At 37.7% G+C, this 16,715-nt stretch overlaps 1 protein-coding gene across 1 annotated transcript in view; it reads right to left on the bottom strand.

Annotated features, from left to right (window-relative positions):
- Positions 1–1,103: 1,103 nt before the first annotated feature.
- ERICH1 (glutamate rich 1) overlaps positions 1,104–16,715 on the bottom strand; it is a 66,442-nt gene continuing 50,830 nt past the window's right edge. The window contains exons 4-6 of the mRNA XM_071442051.1: positions 9,466–9,843; positions 6,196–6,390; positions 1,104–1,677 (exon numbers count right to left, since the gene is read on the bottom strand). Of these exons, the coding sequence (XP_071298152.1) occupies positions 1,604–1,677; positions 6,196–6,390; positions 9,466–9,843 (647 nt within the window). The 3' untranslated portion in view covers positions 1,104–1,603. The remainder of the gene's footprint in view (positions 1,678–6,195; positions 6,391–9,465; positions 9,844–16,715) is intronic.

Consider the following 16,715-nt stretch of genomic DNA (forward strand, 5'->3'; position numbering starts at 1 on the left):
TTTTGTGGTCCTAATTTGATCTCTTTTGTACTTGTGTTTCAAAAGTCTGTCTTTGATTACATGACCTTGCTCATTTTTTTCATGTTAAGTGTTCAGGACAGATGATGTTTACCTGATGAGTTGCTGTGTATCCCTTTTTGCAATTTCTAGACCTCATTTACTGTGTGCATTCAAACCTTAAAGTGAGGATGAAGCGATTCATTTCCCATGAGCCAGTTAAGAAGATTATCTAGGTGCTTCACACTCAAGTGATGTTTTCTTCTTTCTCCAGATGTGGGACTGAGGCACAAAGGATCTCAGTGGAAAGCCACAGCTACAGTTCAATGCCTACGTGTTAACAATTCAGGAACATTAAAACAGGGAGCGCAATGCTGGTTTCTCCTCTGCAAAGTCTGGTTTATATACCTTTCCTGCCAGATACAAACCAAACTCCAGTTCTTCAGAGCTGCACAAAGCTCCTTTAGCCATAAGAAAGGTCTTTCTGCAGCTGCAATCATTTGGTGTATTACCAAAACCCTTTTAATTTCTTCAATTAATGAGAAAAAGTTATGATGTTACTTTTGTTACCAATTTTGAGCATCATTAAACCAATGCCTTGAAACGGGATATATCAGGCAATATAAGGAAACAGAAAAAGCAAAGTAAAAAACCCCATGCAATGTTTGTAGTCTCATTGGCAATGTATCTCCAAGCACACATTGGAAAAGTTAAATATGTTGCCCCATCTTACTGATAACAAAGCTAACACACCTAGATATAAGACATGGTTTGCTCTGTATCACCTGTCAGATGAATGATACAGCTGAGAGAAGAGCCTCTCACAAAGCACTTTTTTCTTCATTATTCCAAAACATTTAACCATGGATATTACTTACTGTAGTATCTACACTTGGATAAATTCAAGTGCAGAAATATTACACAGCAGTAGACAGATTACACAGCAGTCAGGGAGATAGGACCCAGTACCATAACTCTGAAGTCAGTGAAACCCATTGGATTGTAACAAGCTGAACCATGGAGTAGTTCTGAAAATACCATCCAAGTTTCTGCATAATCCCAACCAGGACTTATATGACCCACATGACACACATGTAGAAACATAGTTATGTCCACAATTTAGCAGTTTATTCAGCAAAAATACATTTCTCAGACACAATGTTGCTTAGGTTTAAATATAAAAAATATAGTTCTGTTTTCCAGGCAAGCAGATATACAAAAAAGTCAAGAATATAACTTCCAGAAAGGAATAATAACTTACAAACAAAAAAGATAATACTATACTTCTTAAACAAAATACCAGATAGAGACTTTATCATTCCAGTCAAGTCCTTTATCCTAAAGTGAAATGTACATATTAATGCAGCTGAAGACTCAGGCCATACTCTTGACCAACTCTTGACCATCACAAAATTCACACTGTAGTTACACCTCATTGTCTTCTGGAGTTTTTGTTCATTTGCCTTTACTGTCTTTTGGAGTTTTTGTTCATTTACCTGAAGGTGTAGAATGTGTATTGCCACTGCTCTTCCTGAACAATTGCTACTTGGTTAAGAGTTTGTGTGTTAAATTTTAATCCTGTGCATATGGACACATGGGTAAGGCTTTATTTCCTGTTCTTCACAGGAAGTATATCTGTAATCCAGTAGTGAAACAGAGATGTGGCTACCTTGGCATGATCTGAAACAGAGAAAACACATTCCTCCTGAAATACCTCCACGACATTTCTGAACACTAAGAAAAAGACTTGTGCAAACATCTATTTCCATTTAATATTAACATTTCATTAAACCCGATGCACATGCTAGACCTTGAAGACTAATACCTATAAATTTCTATATAGGCAGGTGCATTTTATTTTAGGAGGTCAGTCATTTGTATGAGACACAATTTTGCTCATACACTTTTATCAATAATTCAGAAAAAATGAGATTGAAATGACATGATCATGGGCAAGGCTTCTTTCTGTCTGGAGAGTAGTTTCACAGATCATTATTTAACTTACAATAGTACCTAGAAGCCTCAGTTGAGAATGAGTCATATTGTACAGATAGCTGCATTAAAGCCTCAAAATGCTATGACTTCTGTCTTTGAATTAGGAGATTACCTATGTGACTTTATTGATTTTTAATGATAAGATTTTCTGCAGTATTTATCGCATAATAATGACATTTAAGATGATTCTATAACATTATGTTAATACAGTTTTCAAATTTCCTTTTCTTTGAATGCTCATTCATTCAAAAAAAAAAAAAAAAAGAAGTGTATATTTCATTATTTTAAGGCTTCTGTATATCCAGCCTCTGCATTGTTGGCACACAGTAACTATATTAATTCTGGTCTGCAAACTGTACCTCCCCCTGCAATGAAGACTTATATAAATGACAATTCTCAAAAAAAATGCAGTTAAAAGAAGCTTCTAGCTCTGCCATGAGTGATAATTTCCTAGGCAACAAGGGAAGAGTATGTTTGAGATTTGAAACCAACCAACAAAAGGAAAATGTTAACAGATAACAGGATGAAGTTGATGAGCAGAAGTTCATAAATGAGTTCATAAATTAGGAGATAATGACTTTTTTTTTAATTAGGCGATCACCTATGCTTTAATAATTGATGTGAAATGGGAATTAAGTAGCTCTCATTTCCAAAGCTAGTTTCCAGCCAGCAAAGGGAGCATTACTTCCAGTCACAGCTCTTCTCCTTTGCCCACTGCACTGTGGAGGATCATGAAGGTCTCTGGTTTCCTTCTGCTAACGGCCAGAGACCTTCTATCAGAGCTCAGCAAAGCTCCCATCATGAGAAATCCATGTCTATGTGACTTCTAAACATTCCCTTCCCTGCACATACAGAAGATTTTTGGTAGAGGTAAGTACTTTTTGTTAATGACTACCAGATAAATGGAACCATTTTGTTCTCTTTTACAGACTGAGAACAATGAAACTCTAGATAATCATGTTCACACAAATACTCTTGACCAACCTCAACTTTGTCTGATCATTCAGGTACAAGGTCAAAGGCAACTTGACAGAGCATTTAAAGCACAAAGTACGAGGTTAGCTGATGGAGGATGACAATTAAACAGAACAACTAGTACCTCTGAAACATAGAGATTTTCTTGTTTAAGTATTTTTTCTCATTTAAACGAAGATTTAAAAGATAATAGTTAATGTTGATAATTTGTGTGTCTGAATCTCCTCAGTATTTCCTTTTCCTGCAAAATTTATCAGACCCTACCATCACCCTTGATAAGAATTTCTTTGCTATGACTGCAAAAATTGGGATCTAAGAGCTTGAGATAAAAGAGAAATTTGTTTCTTGTTTTCTTTTTTCTTTTGGATGCATTGTGATTTTCAATCTGAGTAACAGCTAAGAGATGCAAAGGAAATACCAAATCATGGTATTGAACTCGGGGTTTTGAATTTGTAATCTGCAGACCTGGAACAGCCCACGGCTTTATACTAAAGCACCCTTATCATCAGCAGCCATAAGCTTGCCAAGTGAGACTTGGTAATCCCAGTGGAAAGTTGGATGAAACCATAACATCCATATATGAGGAAATAAAAGACATAATGGTGTGGATAATTTGTAACTTTTACTAGTGGAGAATGTGCACTTATATGAAGAGATGCATCACTTATTTTTTTCTTATGCTTCCCTGCTTCCCTTCCTGGAATTAAAGATAAAACTGAACAAAACATAGCACCCATCTTTACCTCCTTAATGATGGTGTCTTGAGTAGAATCATAATGATGGGAAAAAGGGTTAACATACTATTTCTTGAACTACAGGGAATAAAATGTTTATTTTGTAAAAAATAATACAACTTCCTAAAATCATGGGTTTTTTTATTGTGTTAATATGGAATGAGCTTTCCTTCTAGTACTTCGCATCCCCGTAAAAATAGAGAAAACTCAAGACAATAAGACAAAATCATAAAAATTAGAGAATACTATTATGTACTGCACACTTTTAACTTCATAAACAGCCCTAACTTGTCTTTCTATCTTGAATTTGTTAATACAACAAAGGGTGTATTAACAAATTCAAGTTCTTATTATAGAAAGGTATTATATTACAAAGGTCTTTGTAACTCTTAACTTTTATCACCTGCTCATTGGGCGTGAAAACTAAAATGTAAAAAACCCACACTGGACAAGATGATCTGATTTTGAGCCAAATGTACAGAAAAAGAGTATAATTAAAGGTCTAATTCAAAGTAAAATTTCAGAGCATTGTATTTTCATTCACTGAATTTCTGGAATTACAAATAGAATGTATTTTTTAAAGTCTGCTGAGGAAACTTAATGACTAGCAGGTGCTTAATTACCTTTAATAATTTATAAGAATGTATTTTTCCTCTTTCTTATGTTGTTGCACCTCATGAATATCAAATAAACTACTATGGTTACACCACTGTGAACTTGGAATGAGATTAGAATTGAGTTCAGGGTGACAGCAGTTACTAGGGAAAAAATCAACTGAAGAGTAAACAATTCTAGGCTGCACCAGCAGAAACATTATTGAATTTTAAAAATCACTCAGGAAATTTTCTTTTTTTTTTTTAAGTGATGAATACATACATTGGAAAATTAGGGGTTTTAATTTGCTCCTGTTTTCTCTCTTAATTTTGACATTTCTGCTATACAAAAGTAAACAGAGCAACTTTTCCCAAGGCTGCAAAACCCAACAGAACTCCAACTATATTGTACAGAAGTTAGATAAGGCCTGTAAAAAATATCCCAAATGTTGTCACTTCAATTCCATTTGGATTTAATCAAGAAAAGCTGAATTAGTTCATTCAATAAAGGGTAATAACATTTTCATGATTCCTGCTGAGTTCTACTTGGTTTGCACACATGTATTACATCCAATGAGACTGTGATTGTAATTAAGATCAGAGATTGTAGGCTTGAAATGCACAGAAGGATTTAATTCCATGTACAGATGGATACTTCACATCCATCAGAACCTTAAGGGTTGTCATACCTCATATCTCCCCTTAAAAGAATACATATGAACTTCTCTAAGAGCATCCTTTTCAAACTGTATCAGATCTGAACTCCACAGGCAGGAATTCTCTCCTCTCTCTGTCCAGCACACAGCATCCAGTAGGCTTCAGTCTAGATGAGGATCTTTAGGCACTATCATGCTGTAAATTATTTAATGAAGTTACAAGCATATGTCTTGTCTTTGAATGCTGTTGCTAAGCCTCCGATGGCTACGATCTTAATTACACTGATACCACACTGCTACCATCTCTGCTGACATTCTTCAAAAGGCTTAGAGTACAACCTAAAATGGTTGAGATCCTCTCATGCTGCACCTAACTGCTCACAACTCTGATTAAATTCTTTGGGAGGCAAGAAAATTCAGTATATCTTGCAGATTTTTGTCTGATGCTGCAACACAAGTTCTAATGACTAGTAGCAATGACTGTTTAAATGAAGACTACATGAAAAATGAATCATTATACCTCATGTGGACTACATGCTGATCCAACATTCACTTGAAGAACTATCAACTGTACAAGAAGAGATTCTACTAAAATTATAGGGGTAATAATAGAGAACAGAAGGAGCCTGTGCCTCAGGCATGAAAAAATTTAGTAACACAGTAATTTTTCTTTTTATGAATGACTTCAGAATAATATTTGTTATAAAGAGTAACTTCAAATTTTTGCATTATCAACAGTATTTTTTAGAAACTAAAACGGTAAATCAAAGTTTAGCTTGCAAAGTCTGTGTATTAAAGAAGCAAAGTGGTGACCAGGAAGAAAAAAAATAATGGGCTTTATTGATTTTTATGCATGTAAAATTAATTCTTAGCTGGAGGAGTGAAATCTCCAAGATAAACAAGTTAATTCCTGCAATTGAAAAAGTCTACCATGGGAATGTTTTAAAAATATGCTTTAATTATTATTAAATCTTAAAACATTTAAAAAATATTGGTTTAAACCCTTGAATCATCTCGTATTCTGTAGTTGCTGCGAAGTGAGAAAAGCTTCTATATTGATTGTAAACAAATGGAAAATAGGGATAGCACTGTATTTTTGGTGGGAATTATGTTTTCATATCTTGTATAAGCATATATTTACTATTACATCCTTATTTACAGCTTCTTAATTAAAAAAAATAAAGCTGTGTGAATTTTAATTCACACAAAAATATCAGTGTATGAACATGAGTGAATAGAACCTACCAGGAGACATCATGGATTGTTCTTGGAATTGTTTCAAAGCATCCTTCAATCTCTCTGTATCCTGTAGCAATACAAGGGATTTCAGCTGATGGAGATGAGTCACATCTGAGGAAGAGATGGTGCGAAGTTCAAGACATTGTAAGAGCTCTTGGACAGTTGTTGAATTTACAGCAGCATCTCTGCATTGTGAATTCTCTGCAAAAACAGTTAGAAAACTATGTTAAAATATTCAGTGAACTCAGAGAATTTTCCTAATTACAATTTTTTTTCCTAAGACAGCATCCTCCTTTTTAGTACAAGTTACAACCAAATATCAGGTACTAAAGAGTAGCTTGTTAAACATTTTTTGTTAAATATTAAAACAATGGTAAAGCAAAAGCTACAAAAATCAGTAAGTGAAAAGGACAATAGGATTCATAATGATAGGAATACAAGAAGAATCAAATTTTCAAAGTTAGTAGAGAAAGAAGGTGTGAAGAAGAAACTGTACTGTGGCCAAAGCACTGTGTTTTTGCTTCCTACACACTATATATGATGAACTGCACAGACATTTGCAGAAGGGAGCAACTCTGTGGAACAACTACAAAGCACTTCTGGAGGCAAACAACTACTTTGGTATTCCACCTTTATTTTTTTATTTAAGAAGCAACTATTGCAGCATGCTAGACCACAGAGAAGGACACACATTGTTGTAATGGGTTGACCTTTGCTGGATGCCAGGTGCCCATCAAGATGCTCCATCACTTCCCTTCCCAGTGGGACAGTATAGCAATGCTGTGATGACCCCAACGAGGGGACAGAATGATGCATCTGACTCCATGGATATCAGGAGGTTAATTAATTACTTTATTATCCAAAACTGAATCTGCCAAGCACTCAACCCTGCACACAACTGCTCACACTGCACTGTCACCCGACAGTCCCGACAAACACACTCTTGGCCCTGATAGGCCAAGGAAACAAAACAGCATGACTTTGGGTAAACAATCTCCATGTTGCATTCTACTTTTGCACAATCACAGGCACAGCAAATGATAAGAATTGTTTTCCTTTCTCTGAGGTTCAGAGAATGTGAATCCCAGAAATATTCTTGGGAAGAATTGTTCCTTGCTTTTCTCTGTGAAGAGAAATGTTGCTACAGCTCAGGGCAGAGAAAATGAGATGAAAATCAGCTCATAGGTTGAGATAAGGCAGTTTGCTAAAAAACCCAAAACCACGAAAAACCCAACCAAAACTAGCAGATGTTTGCAGACACATAATTAAAGAGGAAGAAGGGGTTATTCTCTATTTTTCACCAGCAAGTGATATTCAGCCACTTCCTGGGAAGCACGGCTTCAGCCCATGTAGTGGCTGCTCTGGAAGGCCAACACTGTAAAAGAACAAAGGCCCCTGTTCTTCCTCCCTCCCTTAGCTTTTATATTTGAGCTGATGTCATCTGGTATGGAATATCCCTTTGGCTAATTTGGGTCAGCTGGCCTGGTTGCATCCCCTCCCAGGATCTTGCCCATTCCCAGCCCCTTGATGGAGGGGAATGTTGGAGAGATGGCACTGGTAAGATGCCAGCACTGCCCAGCAGTAACCAAAACTCTGGTGTGTTTCTACGCCTTTCCAAAGCACTGTGAGGGCTGCTGTGCACAATGCACTCCAGCTCAGCCACACCCAATACAATTGTTTATACAGTACTAAATCATAAACTCACTCTTTCATCCCAGCAATGTGTTGTTTTTTTTACCAGCAAGACACCTGAGAAGTACAGAATTTTCCCCATTCAGATTTTTAACATATGTACTAGAAATATAATCCAATGTGACCGTTTGAAAATGCACCTAAAAGCAATGGCTTCCAATTTAGTCTAAAAAAAATAGGGAGTGTTAAAGTCATTCAACTAGAAAAGGCAAACAGCATAATGTCAGATCTATATATAAACTGGGATTTGCCTAACAAGAAAGTTAGTCACTCTGATTTATAGACGTCATATCTCATCTGCAGATGAAATTCCTTTCTACTAAGAATTCCCCTCTGTGGATTCCAAGGTCCTCGCTGGCTCAACACTCCAATCTGCTGGTTTGAAACTAGCCAGTCAGTCTGTCAAAAACTACCAAAATCTGAACTTGACTTGCAGGAAAACTGGCAGTTCAACAACACTCTTTCTTAAAAATCAACATGCAACACAGCTGGGGACAACTCATCAGGTTTCCGTTCTGGGTCATGTATTAACAGCAGAACTTGAAGAATTTGCAATCTTGCTTGGTCACTGTGGAGTTCCACTACAGCAAATGCAAGTAGCTTAGCTTGCATTTACTTAGCCATATGGTGAAGTAGTAAAATTCCTAATTTTGGTGATGGAAATACCTTAGCCAGAAAGTAGGATAGATTTCAAATGCTAGGATTAGTATGAAGACCTGATGCAGCAGGAAAATTTAACATTAAGCAAAGAAAATTTTGTGTATAAATCTTGAAAAAGTTAACATGAAATCCCTGATGTCATCTTAACAAGGTTTTTACAGTTATTCTGTAACCAAAAGATGAATTTTATGGTACTAGAAGCTGATAGCTCTGCCTCAAGATGGACTAATACAGGTAGGTAAGCTATTTTATATTCTCCATTCAGCTCCACAGTGACCAATGAACATTGGATAGGCAGGCCACTAGGGATAAATCTATGCAATTCTTTTAAAAGTACTAGGGAATGTGCATTGAGCATCAGTTCCCATTCAATTTGTTCACAAGCATTTTATGCTAATATACTTTCCTAGTGCCAATAGTATCTTCCCTGTTCCTGTACATGCTGTCTGTCTAGATTTCCTTATAGAATTCAAATAGATCTCCTGAGACACAGAGCATTCAGAAAACTAGATTGGTTCAGAGATACTAAGCATGAAAGTAGTTTAGGTAGCAATTGCCCTTATTTGAAGTTCTCTGAAAGCAAGTAATCCTTCTGGATGTTTGCTTGCAGAGGGGAAAAAGAATTTTAACCACTTGTCCCAAGTGCATTTGAATGTTTAGGAGAAGAGCAAGGAACATCATGTATATTTTTAAAGACAGAGGACCACAGGTTTTTTCTATTGATCTGAATTCTTGCATATTCATGTGCAGACCAGAAAGTGGGACAAATACTAGGTACTCATGTGCCTTACTTCTTCTCACATGCCTCTCTTCAAGAGAGACACTTTAGTAGATTTGTCCCATTTTACAGCGCTAATAAATGCATATCCATTTTCCCCTGTGTGGTAATACTCATAAAAAGAAAGGAGAAAGAGTGGTACATACTGTCAGTAAAATAAATTTGTTGTGTTGCCTGCAGGAAGTCCAGAATGCTATCTGCCTTTTCACCTATGTCTTTTAAGCCTGCTGCTTCTTCTTTGTTGCTTTTGTCAGGCTGATATGTAAAATCCACGCTGGTAGTTTTTGTTACTAAGCCAGCTGCTCTCTTTTTTTCTTTCTGTCGCTTCTTTTTCATTTTCCTCTTCTTGTTTTTGCTTATTTTGGGACCGTCTGTTTGCTGCAGCTGTAAATTATCTTGAACAACAGTCTCTTGCATTCCCAAATCTGTTTGTTCTCCATGGAAATTACTAGAGATTTGTGAACTGCTCTTTTGTTTCTTCCTTCGAATGCGCTTTCTCTTGGTTTGCCCTTGATATTCCTCTTCTGCGGATTCAAAAGAGACATGAGAGCTGTAAATAAGAAGATCTGTAATAAGCATTTTAGAACTGCATACAATGAAATATGACACCCTTCAAATTCTGAGATACCTGAGTGGCTCTAACCTTACTTTTATGCTTACAATGTCTTTCAGTACTACAATGTCAAAGTCAACTTTTCTGAATGCATTAAAAAGACACGCTTTTTTCCCTTCTGCTTTTAATAAAGACTGTATTCTCCTTCATGCTACATACTTTACATCCCATTTACTTTCTTAAGGCAGATAATACAGCTCTATACAGAGTGAGGTCAAAAGAATGCCCAGAGCAAAAAACCAGTATGGGCAGACTGGGTGACATGACATGAGAGAGCTTCCCAAAGAGTCCCACACCACCAGCTGGTAGACTTGACCAAGAACACAAGAAGAATGTACATAATTTACAATGAAAGATGATAGTGTTTATATTGATGATATCCATTCATGACAGTGCTGTGCTGTGCTCTAAAAACACCAGACATACGTTTCTGACTCATCTCTTTTCTCCTCCTTAAACATTCTCCTCCTTTGGGATATCTAACTGCTAGCTCAGTTTTGGACATCATCTTTATAGGAAAAGCATGCAAGGCAACAGCGACCTTGGCAAGTAATCTCTAATTTCTTCAATAGCCTGCCTTGGTTCTGTTGTTCCCTTGCTACATTATAATTTCCTCACTACCTAATTCTTCAAAGCCTCAGATGTCACAGGAAATAAGTTCCTCTTGCTCTTCAAGACAGCTTTTGGCTTCTTTACTCAGATCTTAACCCTATATACAAAGCCCAGGTTTTAAAGTAATCTCTGACCCTGAACTGATTTTTCCTCCCACACACTCACTTCTGACAATTAGCCCCTCTAGCACTAGCCAAGGAAGATTTGGCCAGAAGCAAAAAACTATCCTGCCTCTGAGCGCACTGCTGCTGAAGTCCATATTCATGTCTATAATAATTGCTAACTAACTAACTGGACTTCCCTCATTCATGATCTAACAAAATCCCCACACATTTAAACAACATGGATTGCAGAATTCCAGTTTTCTTTTATGTACTGAGTTTGCATGCCAAGATTTTGGTCACAGGGCCTACAGTGATGACTGCAGTGAAGAATTGCTAGAAGCTTCTCCTATGTCCAGCAGAGCCAATGTCAGCCAGCTCCAAGATGGACCTGCTGCTGGCCAAGGCTGAGTCATCAGTGATGGCAGTAATGCCTCTGGGGTAACACAGTTATCCATATATATATATGTAACACATAGTTAAAGAAGGGGAAAAAGTTATTGTGCAGATGCAATTACAACTAGAGAAGAGGAGAGTGAGAATATGTGAGTCAAACAACTCTGCAGACACCAAGGTCAGTGGAGAAGGATGCTCCAGATGCCAGAGCAGATTCCCCTGCAGTCTGTGGTGAAGATCACGGTGAAGCAGCTGTGCCCCTGCAGCCCATGGAGGTTCATGGTGGAGCAGAGATCCTCTTGTTGAGGACCCTCACTTGAGCAAGTGCAAGCCTGAGGGAGGCTGTGACCTCACTGGAAGCCACGCTGGAGCAGGCTCCTGGCAGGATCTGTGGTCCTGTGGTGATAGGAGCCCACACTGGAGCAGGTTTGCTGGCAGGACTTGTGACCCCACAGAGGACCCAAACCATGCCTGAAGGACTGCATGCTGTGGGAAAGGACTAATGCTGGAGCAGTTCATGAAGAGCTGCAGTCCATGGGAAGAACTCATGCTGGAGGAGTGTCCCCCATGGGCTGGACCCCATGCCAGAGAAGGAGAAGGACTCCTTTCCCTGAGGAGATGAAAAGCCTGAAACCCGCATTCCCCATCTCCCTGTGCTGCTGGTGGGGAGGAGGTAGAGAACTGGGAATAAAGTTAAGCCTGGGAAGACTGGGGGGAGAACAGAAAGGTGCTTTTAAGATTAGATTTTACTTTTTCCTATCCTGCTCTAATTTTTATTGGTAATAAATTCAATTAGTTTCCCAAGCTGAGTCTGTTTTGCCCATGACAGTAATCACTGAGTGATCTCTCCCTGCCCTTATCTTGTGAACCTTTAGTAATATCTTCTATCTCCTGTCCAGCTGAGGACAGTAACAGAATGGCATTGGTGGGTGCATGGCATTCAGCCAAGATGAAAACACCATATTCTGAAGTTTTTCTCTAGAAAGTTAAGACATTAATCCTTCCCTCAACCCCTACCTGCATGCTTCTAAATTCCTTACAATGCCCTAAGACTAGTACTGTTATTTATCTGGATTTACACCATTCTCTTAGGGTCAAAGCAACCTTGCTTGGCTAAGGCTGGTGTGATACAGGAGAGACCTCTGAAGCCTAATGCTTGTTTCAGAATGATATGCATAATCTCCTGAAGTGTCTCAGACATTCTCAGCATGTTTGGCTTTCTCATCACTCCTCCCCCTAACCAGTCTTTGTCGCTATTTTCTCCATGGTTGGAGGCCCTCTCTTTAATTTCTGTTTCTTTTTCTGTCTTGAACTCTGTCATCTCTGAGCCACTTTCTCTTTAAATATCACTTCAGACTTTTAGTTCTTTAGCTGTCAGATGACTCACTGCAAAGCAGTTTTCCATACTTTCAATGAAGAAGGCTGCATAAAAATAAATTTGCTGTATTGTAATTGAACACCACAGCACATTAAAGACATGCCAAACATCACCCTGGACCCACAGTGTGGAATGTTTCGCACCCATGGTATTTGAGCTAAATATCTTTATATGTGATTTGGACATATGGGATGTGGGAAAAATAACGTCTGTGTCATCCTGAAGGCATAAAATATCAGAACTAAGGCAGATATGAATGGTGAAAGATGCTATAAACAAAACATCATGTTTCATCTTAAGATCTAATTTGGATTTTCATGGAAGTATTTCATTTAAAATAGGTGAATTTCACTGCAAATATATATATATGTACACATTGATTTTGCAAAATTTCTCAGCCCTCTGTTGACCTGAACAGCACTGTTTGCTAATAACACTACTTTAATCTATGCTCTCAGCAAAGTGGCCTAACTTGTTCTCTAAGCACCTGAGACCCCCAAATCTCAGTGAAACCACAGCATGGTGTGTAGCCAAGCACCCTTCCTTAGTTTGAGATCACTTGGAAAAAAAAAAGGCAGAAGCCAGGGTGGGGCTTAAGATAGCCAATGTTTTGAGTCAAATCCAGAAGTTTCCTTATCCTAAGTAGCTCAGGACAGCAGAAGGTCTGAAGAGACTACAGTGAAGCTGTCAAAAAGCAGAATGAATATAGTCTTCTCATGTGCAGGTATTAAGATAAATGCCTGGCTGAAAGGAAGCCAGAACTATGCTGACTTTCCTCCAACACAGGAGACAAATACAAGACTCTGCCTAGTTCTCTTGAGGAGCTAGAATGGCAGTCCTTTAGCAGTTTTGGTTATTCTTTGCCCTGTATTCTAGTATCTGTGTAGTATCTACTGTTCCATGTGTGGGAGTTACCAGTGATTCAACATCAGGAACAAATACAATTAGATGCTTATGAATGCAAAGCAATGCACACAAAAGGGATTAATTTGAGCAGCTCGTTGCTGGGGTAAAGTGAGCTGTTATCAGCGCAGGAAAAACAAAAGCCATACCTGTACATCAGCATGGAAAGCTCAATGAAAACATTTGCTCAGTTGGTATCAGTGATCACAACAGCTAATACCTTGTTTGCATACATAAGAAAAGAGATGGAAAATAACAGGAAAAATATTCCAAAGCTATTATATAAATCTATTGTACTGTTCAAGCTGTGTTTCTTAGCATAATTCCAGAACAGTACGGTTTTGGCAGGCAAAAGGAGGACTCTCACAGAAGTTAGCAGAGAAAGAAACTCCAAGAAGATTTGTATGATTTAACTTGAAAGAGTAAAATAATAGACTTAATTTCTGCCTCCTCATGTGAAAACAAGGTGACAACTGAGCTGTTTCACAAGCTAATAGAAGAAAGTAAAACCTTTTTTTTTTTTCCCCACGAATGGTACAGTTTGCTGTAGATTTCCCATGCACGTGGCATGCAGAGGAGCCAAGAGAACTGCTTGTTCATATAGCCAGCAAGGCTACCTGATTACAACAGCCATGCTAAAATATAAATGAAAGCTATACAAGAAACATACACCATAAAGTTTATGTCACAGCCCACACAATGACCTTAACAAATGACATATTCAGTGGGATTCGCCTCCCACAGCTTTAGCTGCCTGAAAATACTTAGTGCATACTTAGACCTGTGCTCCCTCTGATAACCCGAAAGACACTTTCTTCTTCAGAAAGCAGTTTATCCCATCCTAAACCAGCAGGGATGGAAATGCAATCTGTAGGACATCATCTCTCTCCCCTCTTCCATTAACCACAAAGGAAATCGGGATGATGAGCTCTGACTAGACGCTTGCAACACCGGAGAAGAATCAGTCTCTTTTACAGGAAATATTGGTACACAGGAAGATGTTTCTTAATATGAGTCTGCTCATCAGATGATTTTTACTAATTAACAAAATCCACTGTTTTATAAAAAGCCCCTAACAAGACCCAACTTTTGAACTTATCTCTACATTTCAAGCCAGTATGGGAGGCCTGATAAAATTCCAATAGATACAAATTTGGTTCTAATAATTTTTCCCACTGACAGAAAAGATTTGTTATGTCAAAGCTAAGCAATTCTAAAAAAAATGCAGGGAATATACACTATGAAAACAATCTCAGCATGTTGAGTGAGTACTTAAGCAACAACGATAGGAATAGCTTTTGAACTACCCTAACTCTAGCCACAACTATAGCTACAGCTTGCTCTAATTCCACAAGAGCTGATGATTTTTCTCCTGTTCCATATTGGTCTGTCACCTCTCTTACTCCTAAGACCTACCTCTGCTCCACAAGTTGCTTAATTGATCACATAATCCAATTATCCAGGAGCAATTGACTCTAACCTGTTTAGTCTGCACTTGGTGCTCCTTCAGACTGAGCAGAGTGTCTTCCAGATGGAATGCCTATATACATTTTCCAGTAACAATTTCATAGGCATTTCTGTCAGCCTTAGTAAGAACCCCTTCCTCAAGAACTGTTCAGAGTTCTTTTTTTTTGGCATAGATTTCTTTTTGGACGCAGTTTACCACGCAGGTGCACAGTCACACTACCCTGACTGACAGTATGATATGGAAGTAGGGATGAGCAGCCTCAGAATGTAAGTTAGCACTAAAAGAAAAAGTAATTTTCTAACAGCCTATCTTACCTTGTCTGAAAGATTTAAATGTTTTCTCCACTCAAACTCATGCTTCTATAACAGAACAGAAGTACAAATACATAAAAAAGTAGACTTTAAATGAAATAAGAGGACTCTGTTTATACATACAGCTTACTGAACTGTGATAATGAAAAGTCAGTGCAGCCAGTTTCTATCTTCAAAGAAAAACAGAAAACAATGAAAAATATTGAAAAAATATTGATAGGAAGACACCCAATAAGCTAACTTTTATTGAGTTCTATTATATTAGGAAGTTACTCTGTATTCATCATCAGAGCAGCACAATGAGATTAAATACAAAGCTTAACACAGGCTAAGAGCAACAGCTGACTTCCTCCTGACCAGACTAACCATCAGCATGAACACACTGCTGGCAACTTCATGATGGAAAATATAAGCTTCCTCGAGTTTATCTTTACTATTTCAGTTCCTTCAGACAATGACAGATGGAAACATTGTGAGACAGCATCCTATAAGACAGTGAAAAATGGGAGGCTGATTATTTAGTTGTCTGCAAGTCTAAGGGATATGAAGTTCCACAATATGCAAAATAAAGTTTGGCTATGAGAATAAGCTAGGACTTTTGAATGCTATGGGTATTTTAAAATCAGGTCCCTGAATATTATAAGAACAAACTTTTAGAACAAGGCAAAGAAAAAGAGAGAAAAAATTGTAAAGCATGCTGAGGAAAACACAGTCAAAGAATATCCACTCAGCTTTAGGAATATATATAATGTGCTCATCATTACTCAAGTAAGGCAGCTGGCTCTCCTGCTCAAGTCCCACAGTTGGTTGTGTGGATGCTGCTCATGGTAATTCATGGTAATTCTATAATTCTGTTGAGTTTTGGTTTTTTGGGTTTGGGTTGGTTTCTTTTTTCAGATGAAACAGGACGTATGCCCTTCTGATTTTTCATCCAGTTTAAGCTCTTTACTTCTCCTTGACACTGGATGAATCTTCCATGGTGTACCATGCAGTCAAAGCAGAGGAGTTAATTTTGGTTTAGGATATTGTAAGGCAAAACCAGAATGTTATTTTTAGTGCCAATTAAGATATTTGTAGCTGCAATTTGACCAAGGGTGAAAAGCTGTGCCTGGTGAATGCAATAAAATGGAATGGCTCATTAGAATATCAGCAATACTGGAAAGATCTCAGGGACACAAAATGATGTTACTATTTTTTCACTCTTTTTGGGGAAACTGCTTCAAATAATTTGAAATCAGAGGAAGAAAACCCATTTAAAAATTTTAGAACTTCTATTAATGTGCAACACTTGTTGTAGAAAACTGCAAAAGACTGGAAGCTGTTTAGGATAGGGACTGTCTTCTATTTTTTCATTCATACTATGTTTGTCCATTGACAAATCAAGAATTCACATAAAACTGGCAAATGTTGCATAAGTGCTGCCTACCACAAAGGAGTATTACCTCCTGGATTTTAAGCAAATCCTATTAATGCTAATGACAATAATCAGCTAAAGGCAGATACCACTTTCTGTGTAAGTCTTCAATCATAAATAACCTGACTGTATATACAGATAAATTTCTCTTATTCATAAGTTAAATCAAATTCCTGCCATAGGACAAACCGCACTTGGTC

Source organism: Agelaius tricolor, unplaced genomic scaffold (genome assembly GCF_023055355.1).
Source record: "Agelaius tricolor isolate 1412-34295 unplaced genomic scaffold, bAgeTri1.0.p SCAF_1, whole genome shotgun sequence".
Lineage (NCBI taxonomy): Eukaryota > Metazoa > Chordata > Aves > Passeriformes > Icteridae > Agelaius > Agelaius tricolor.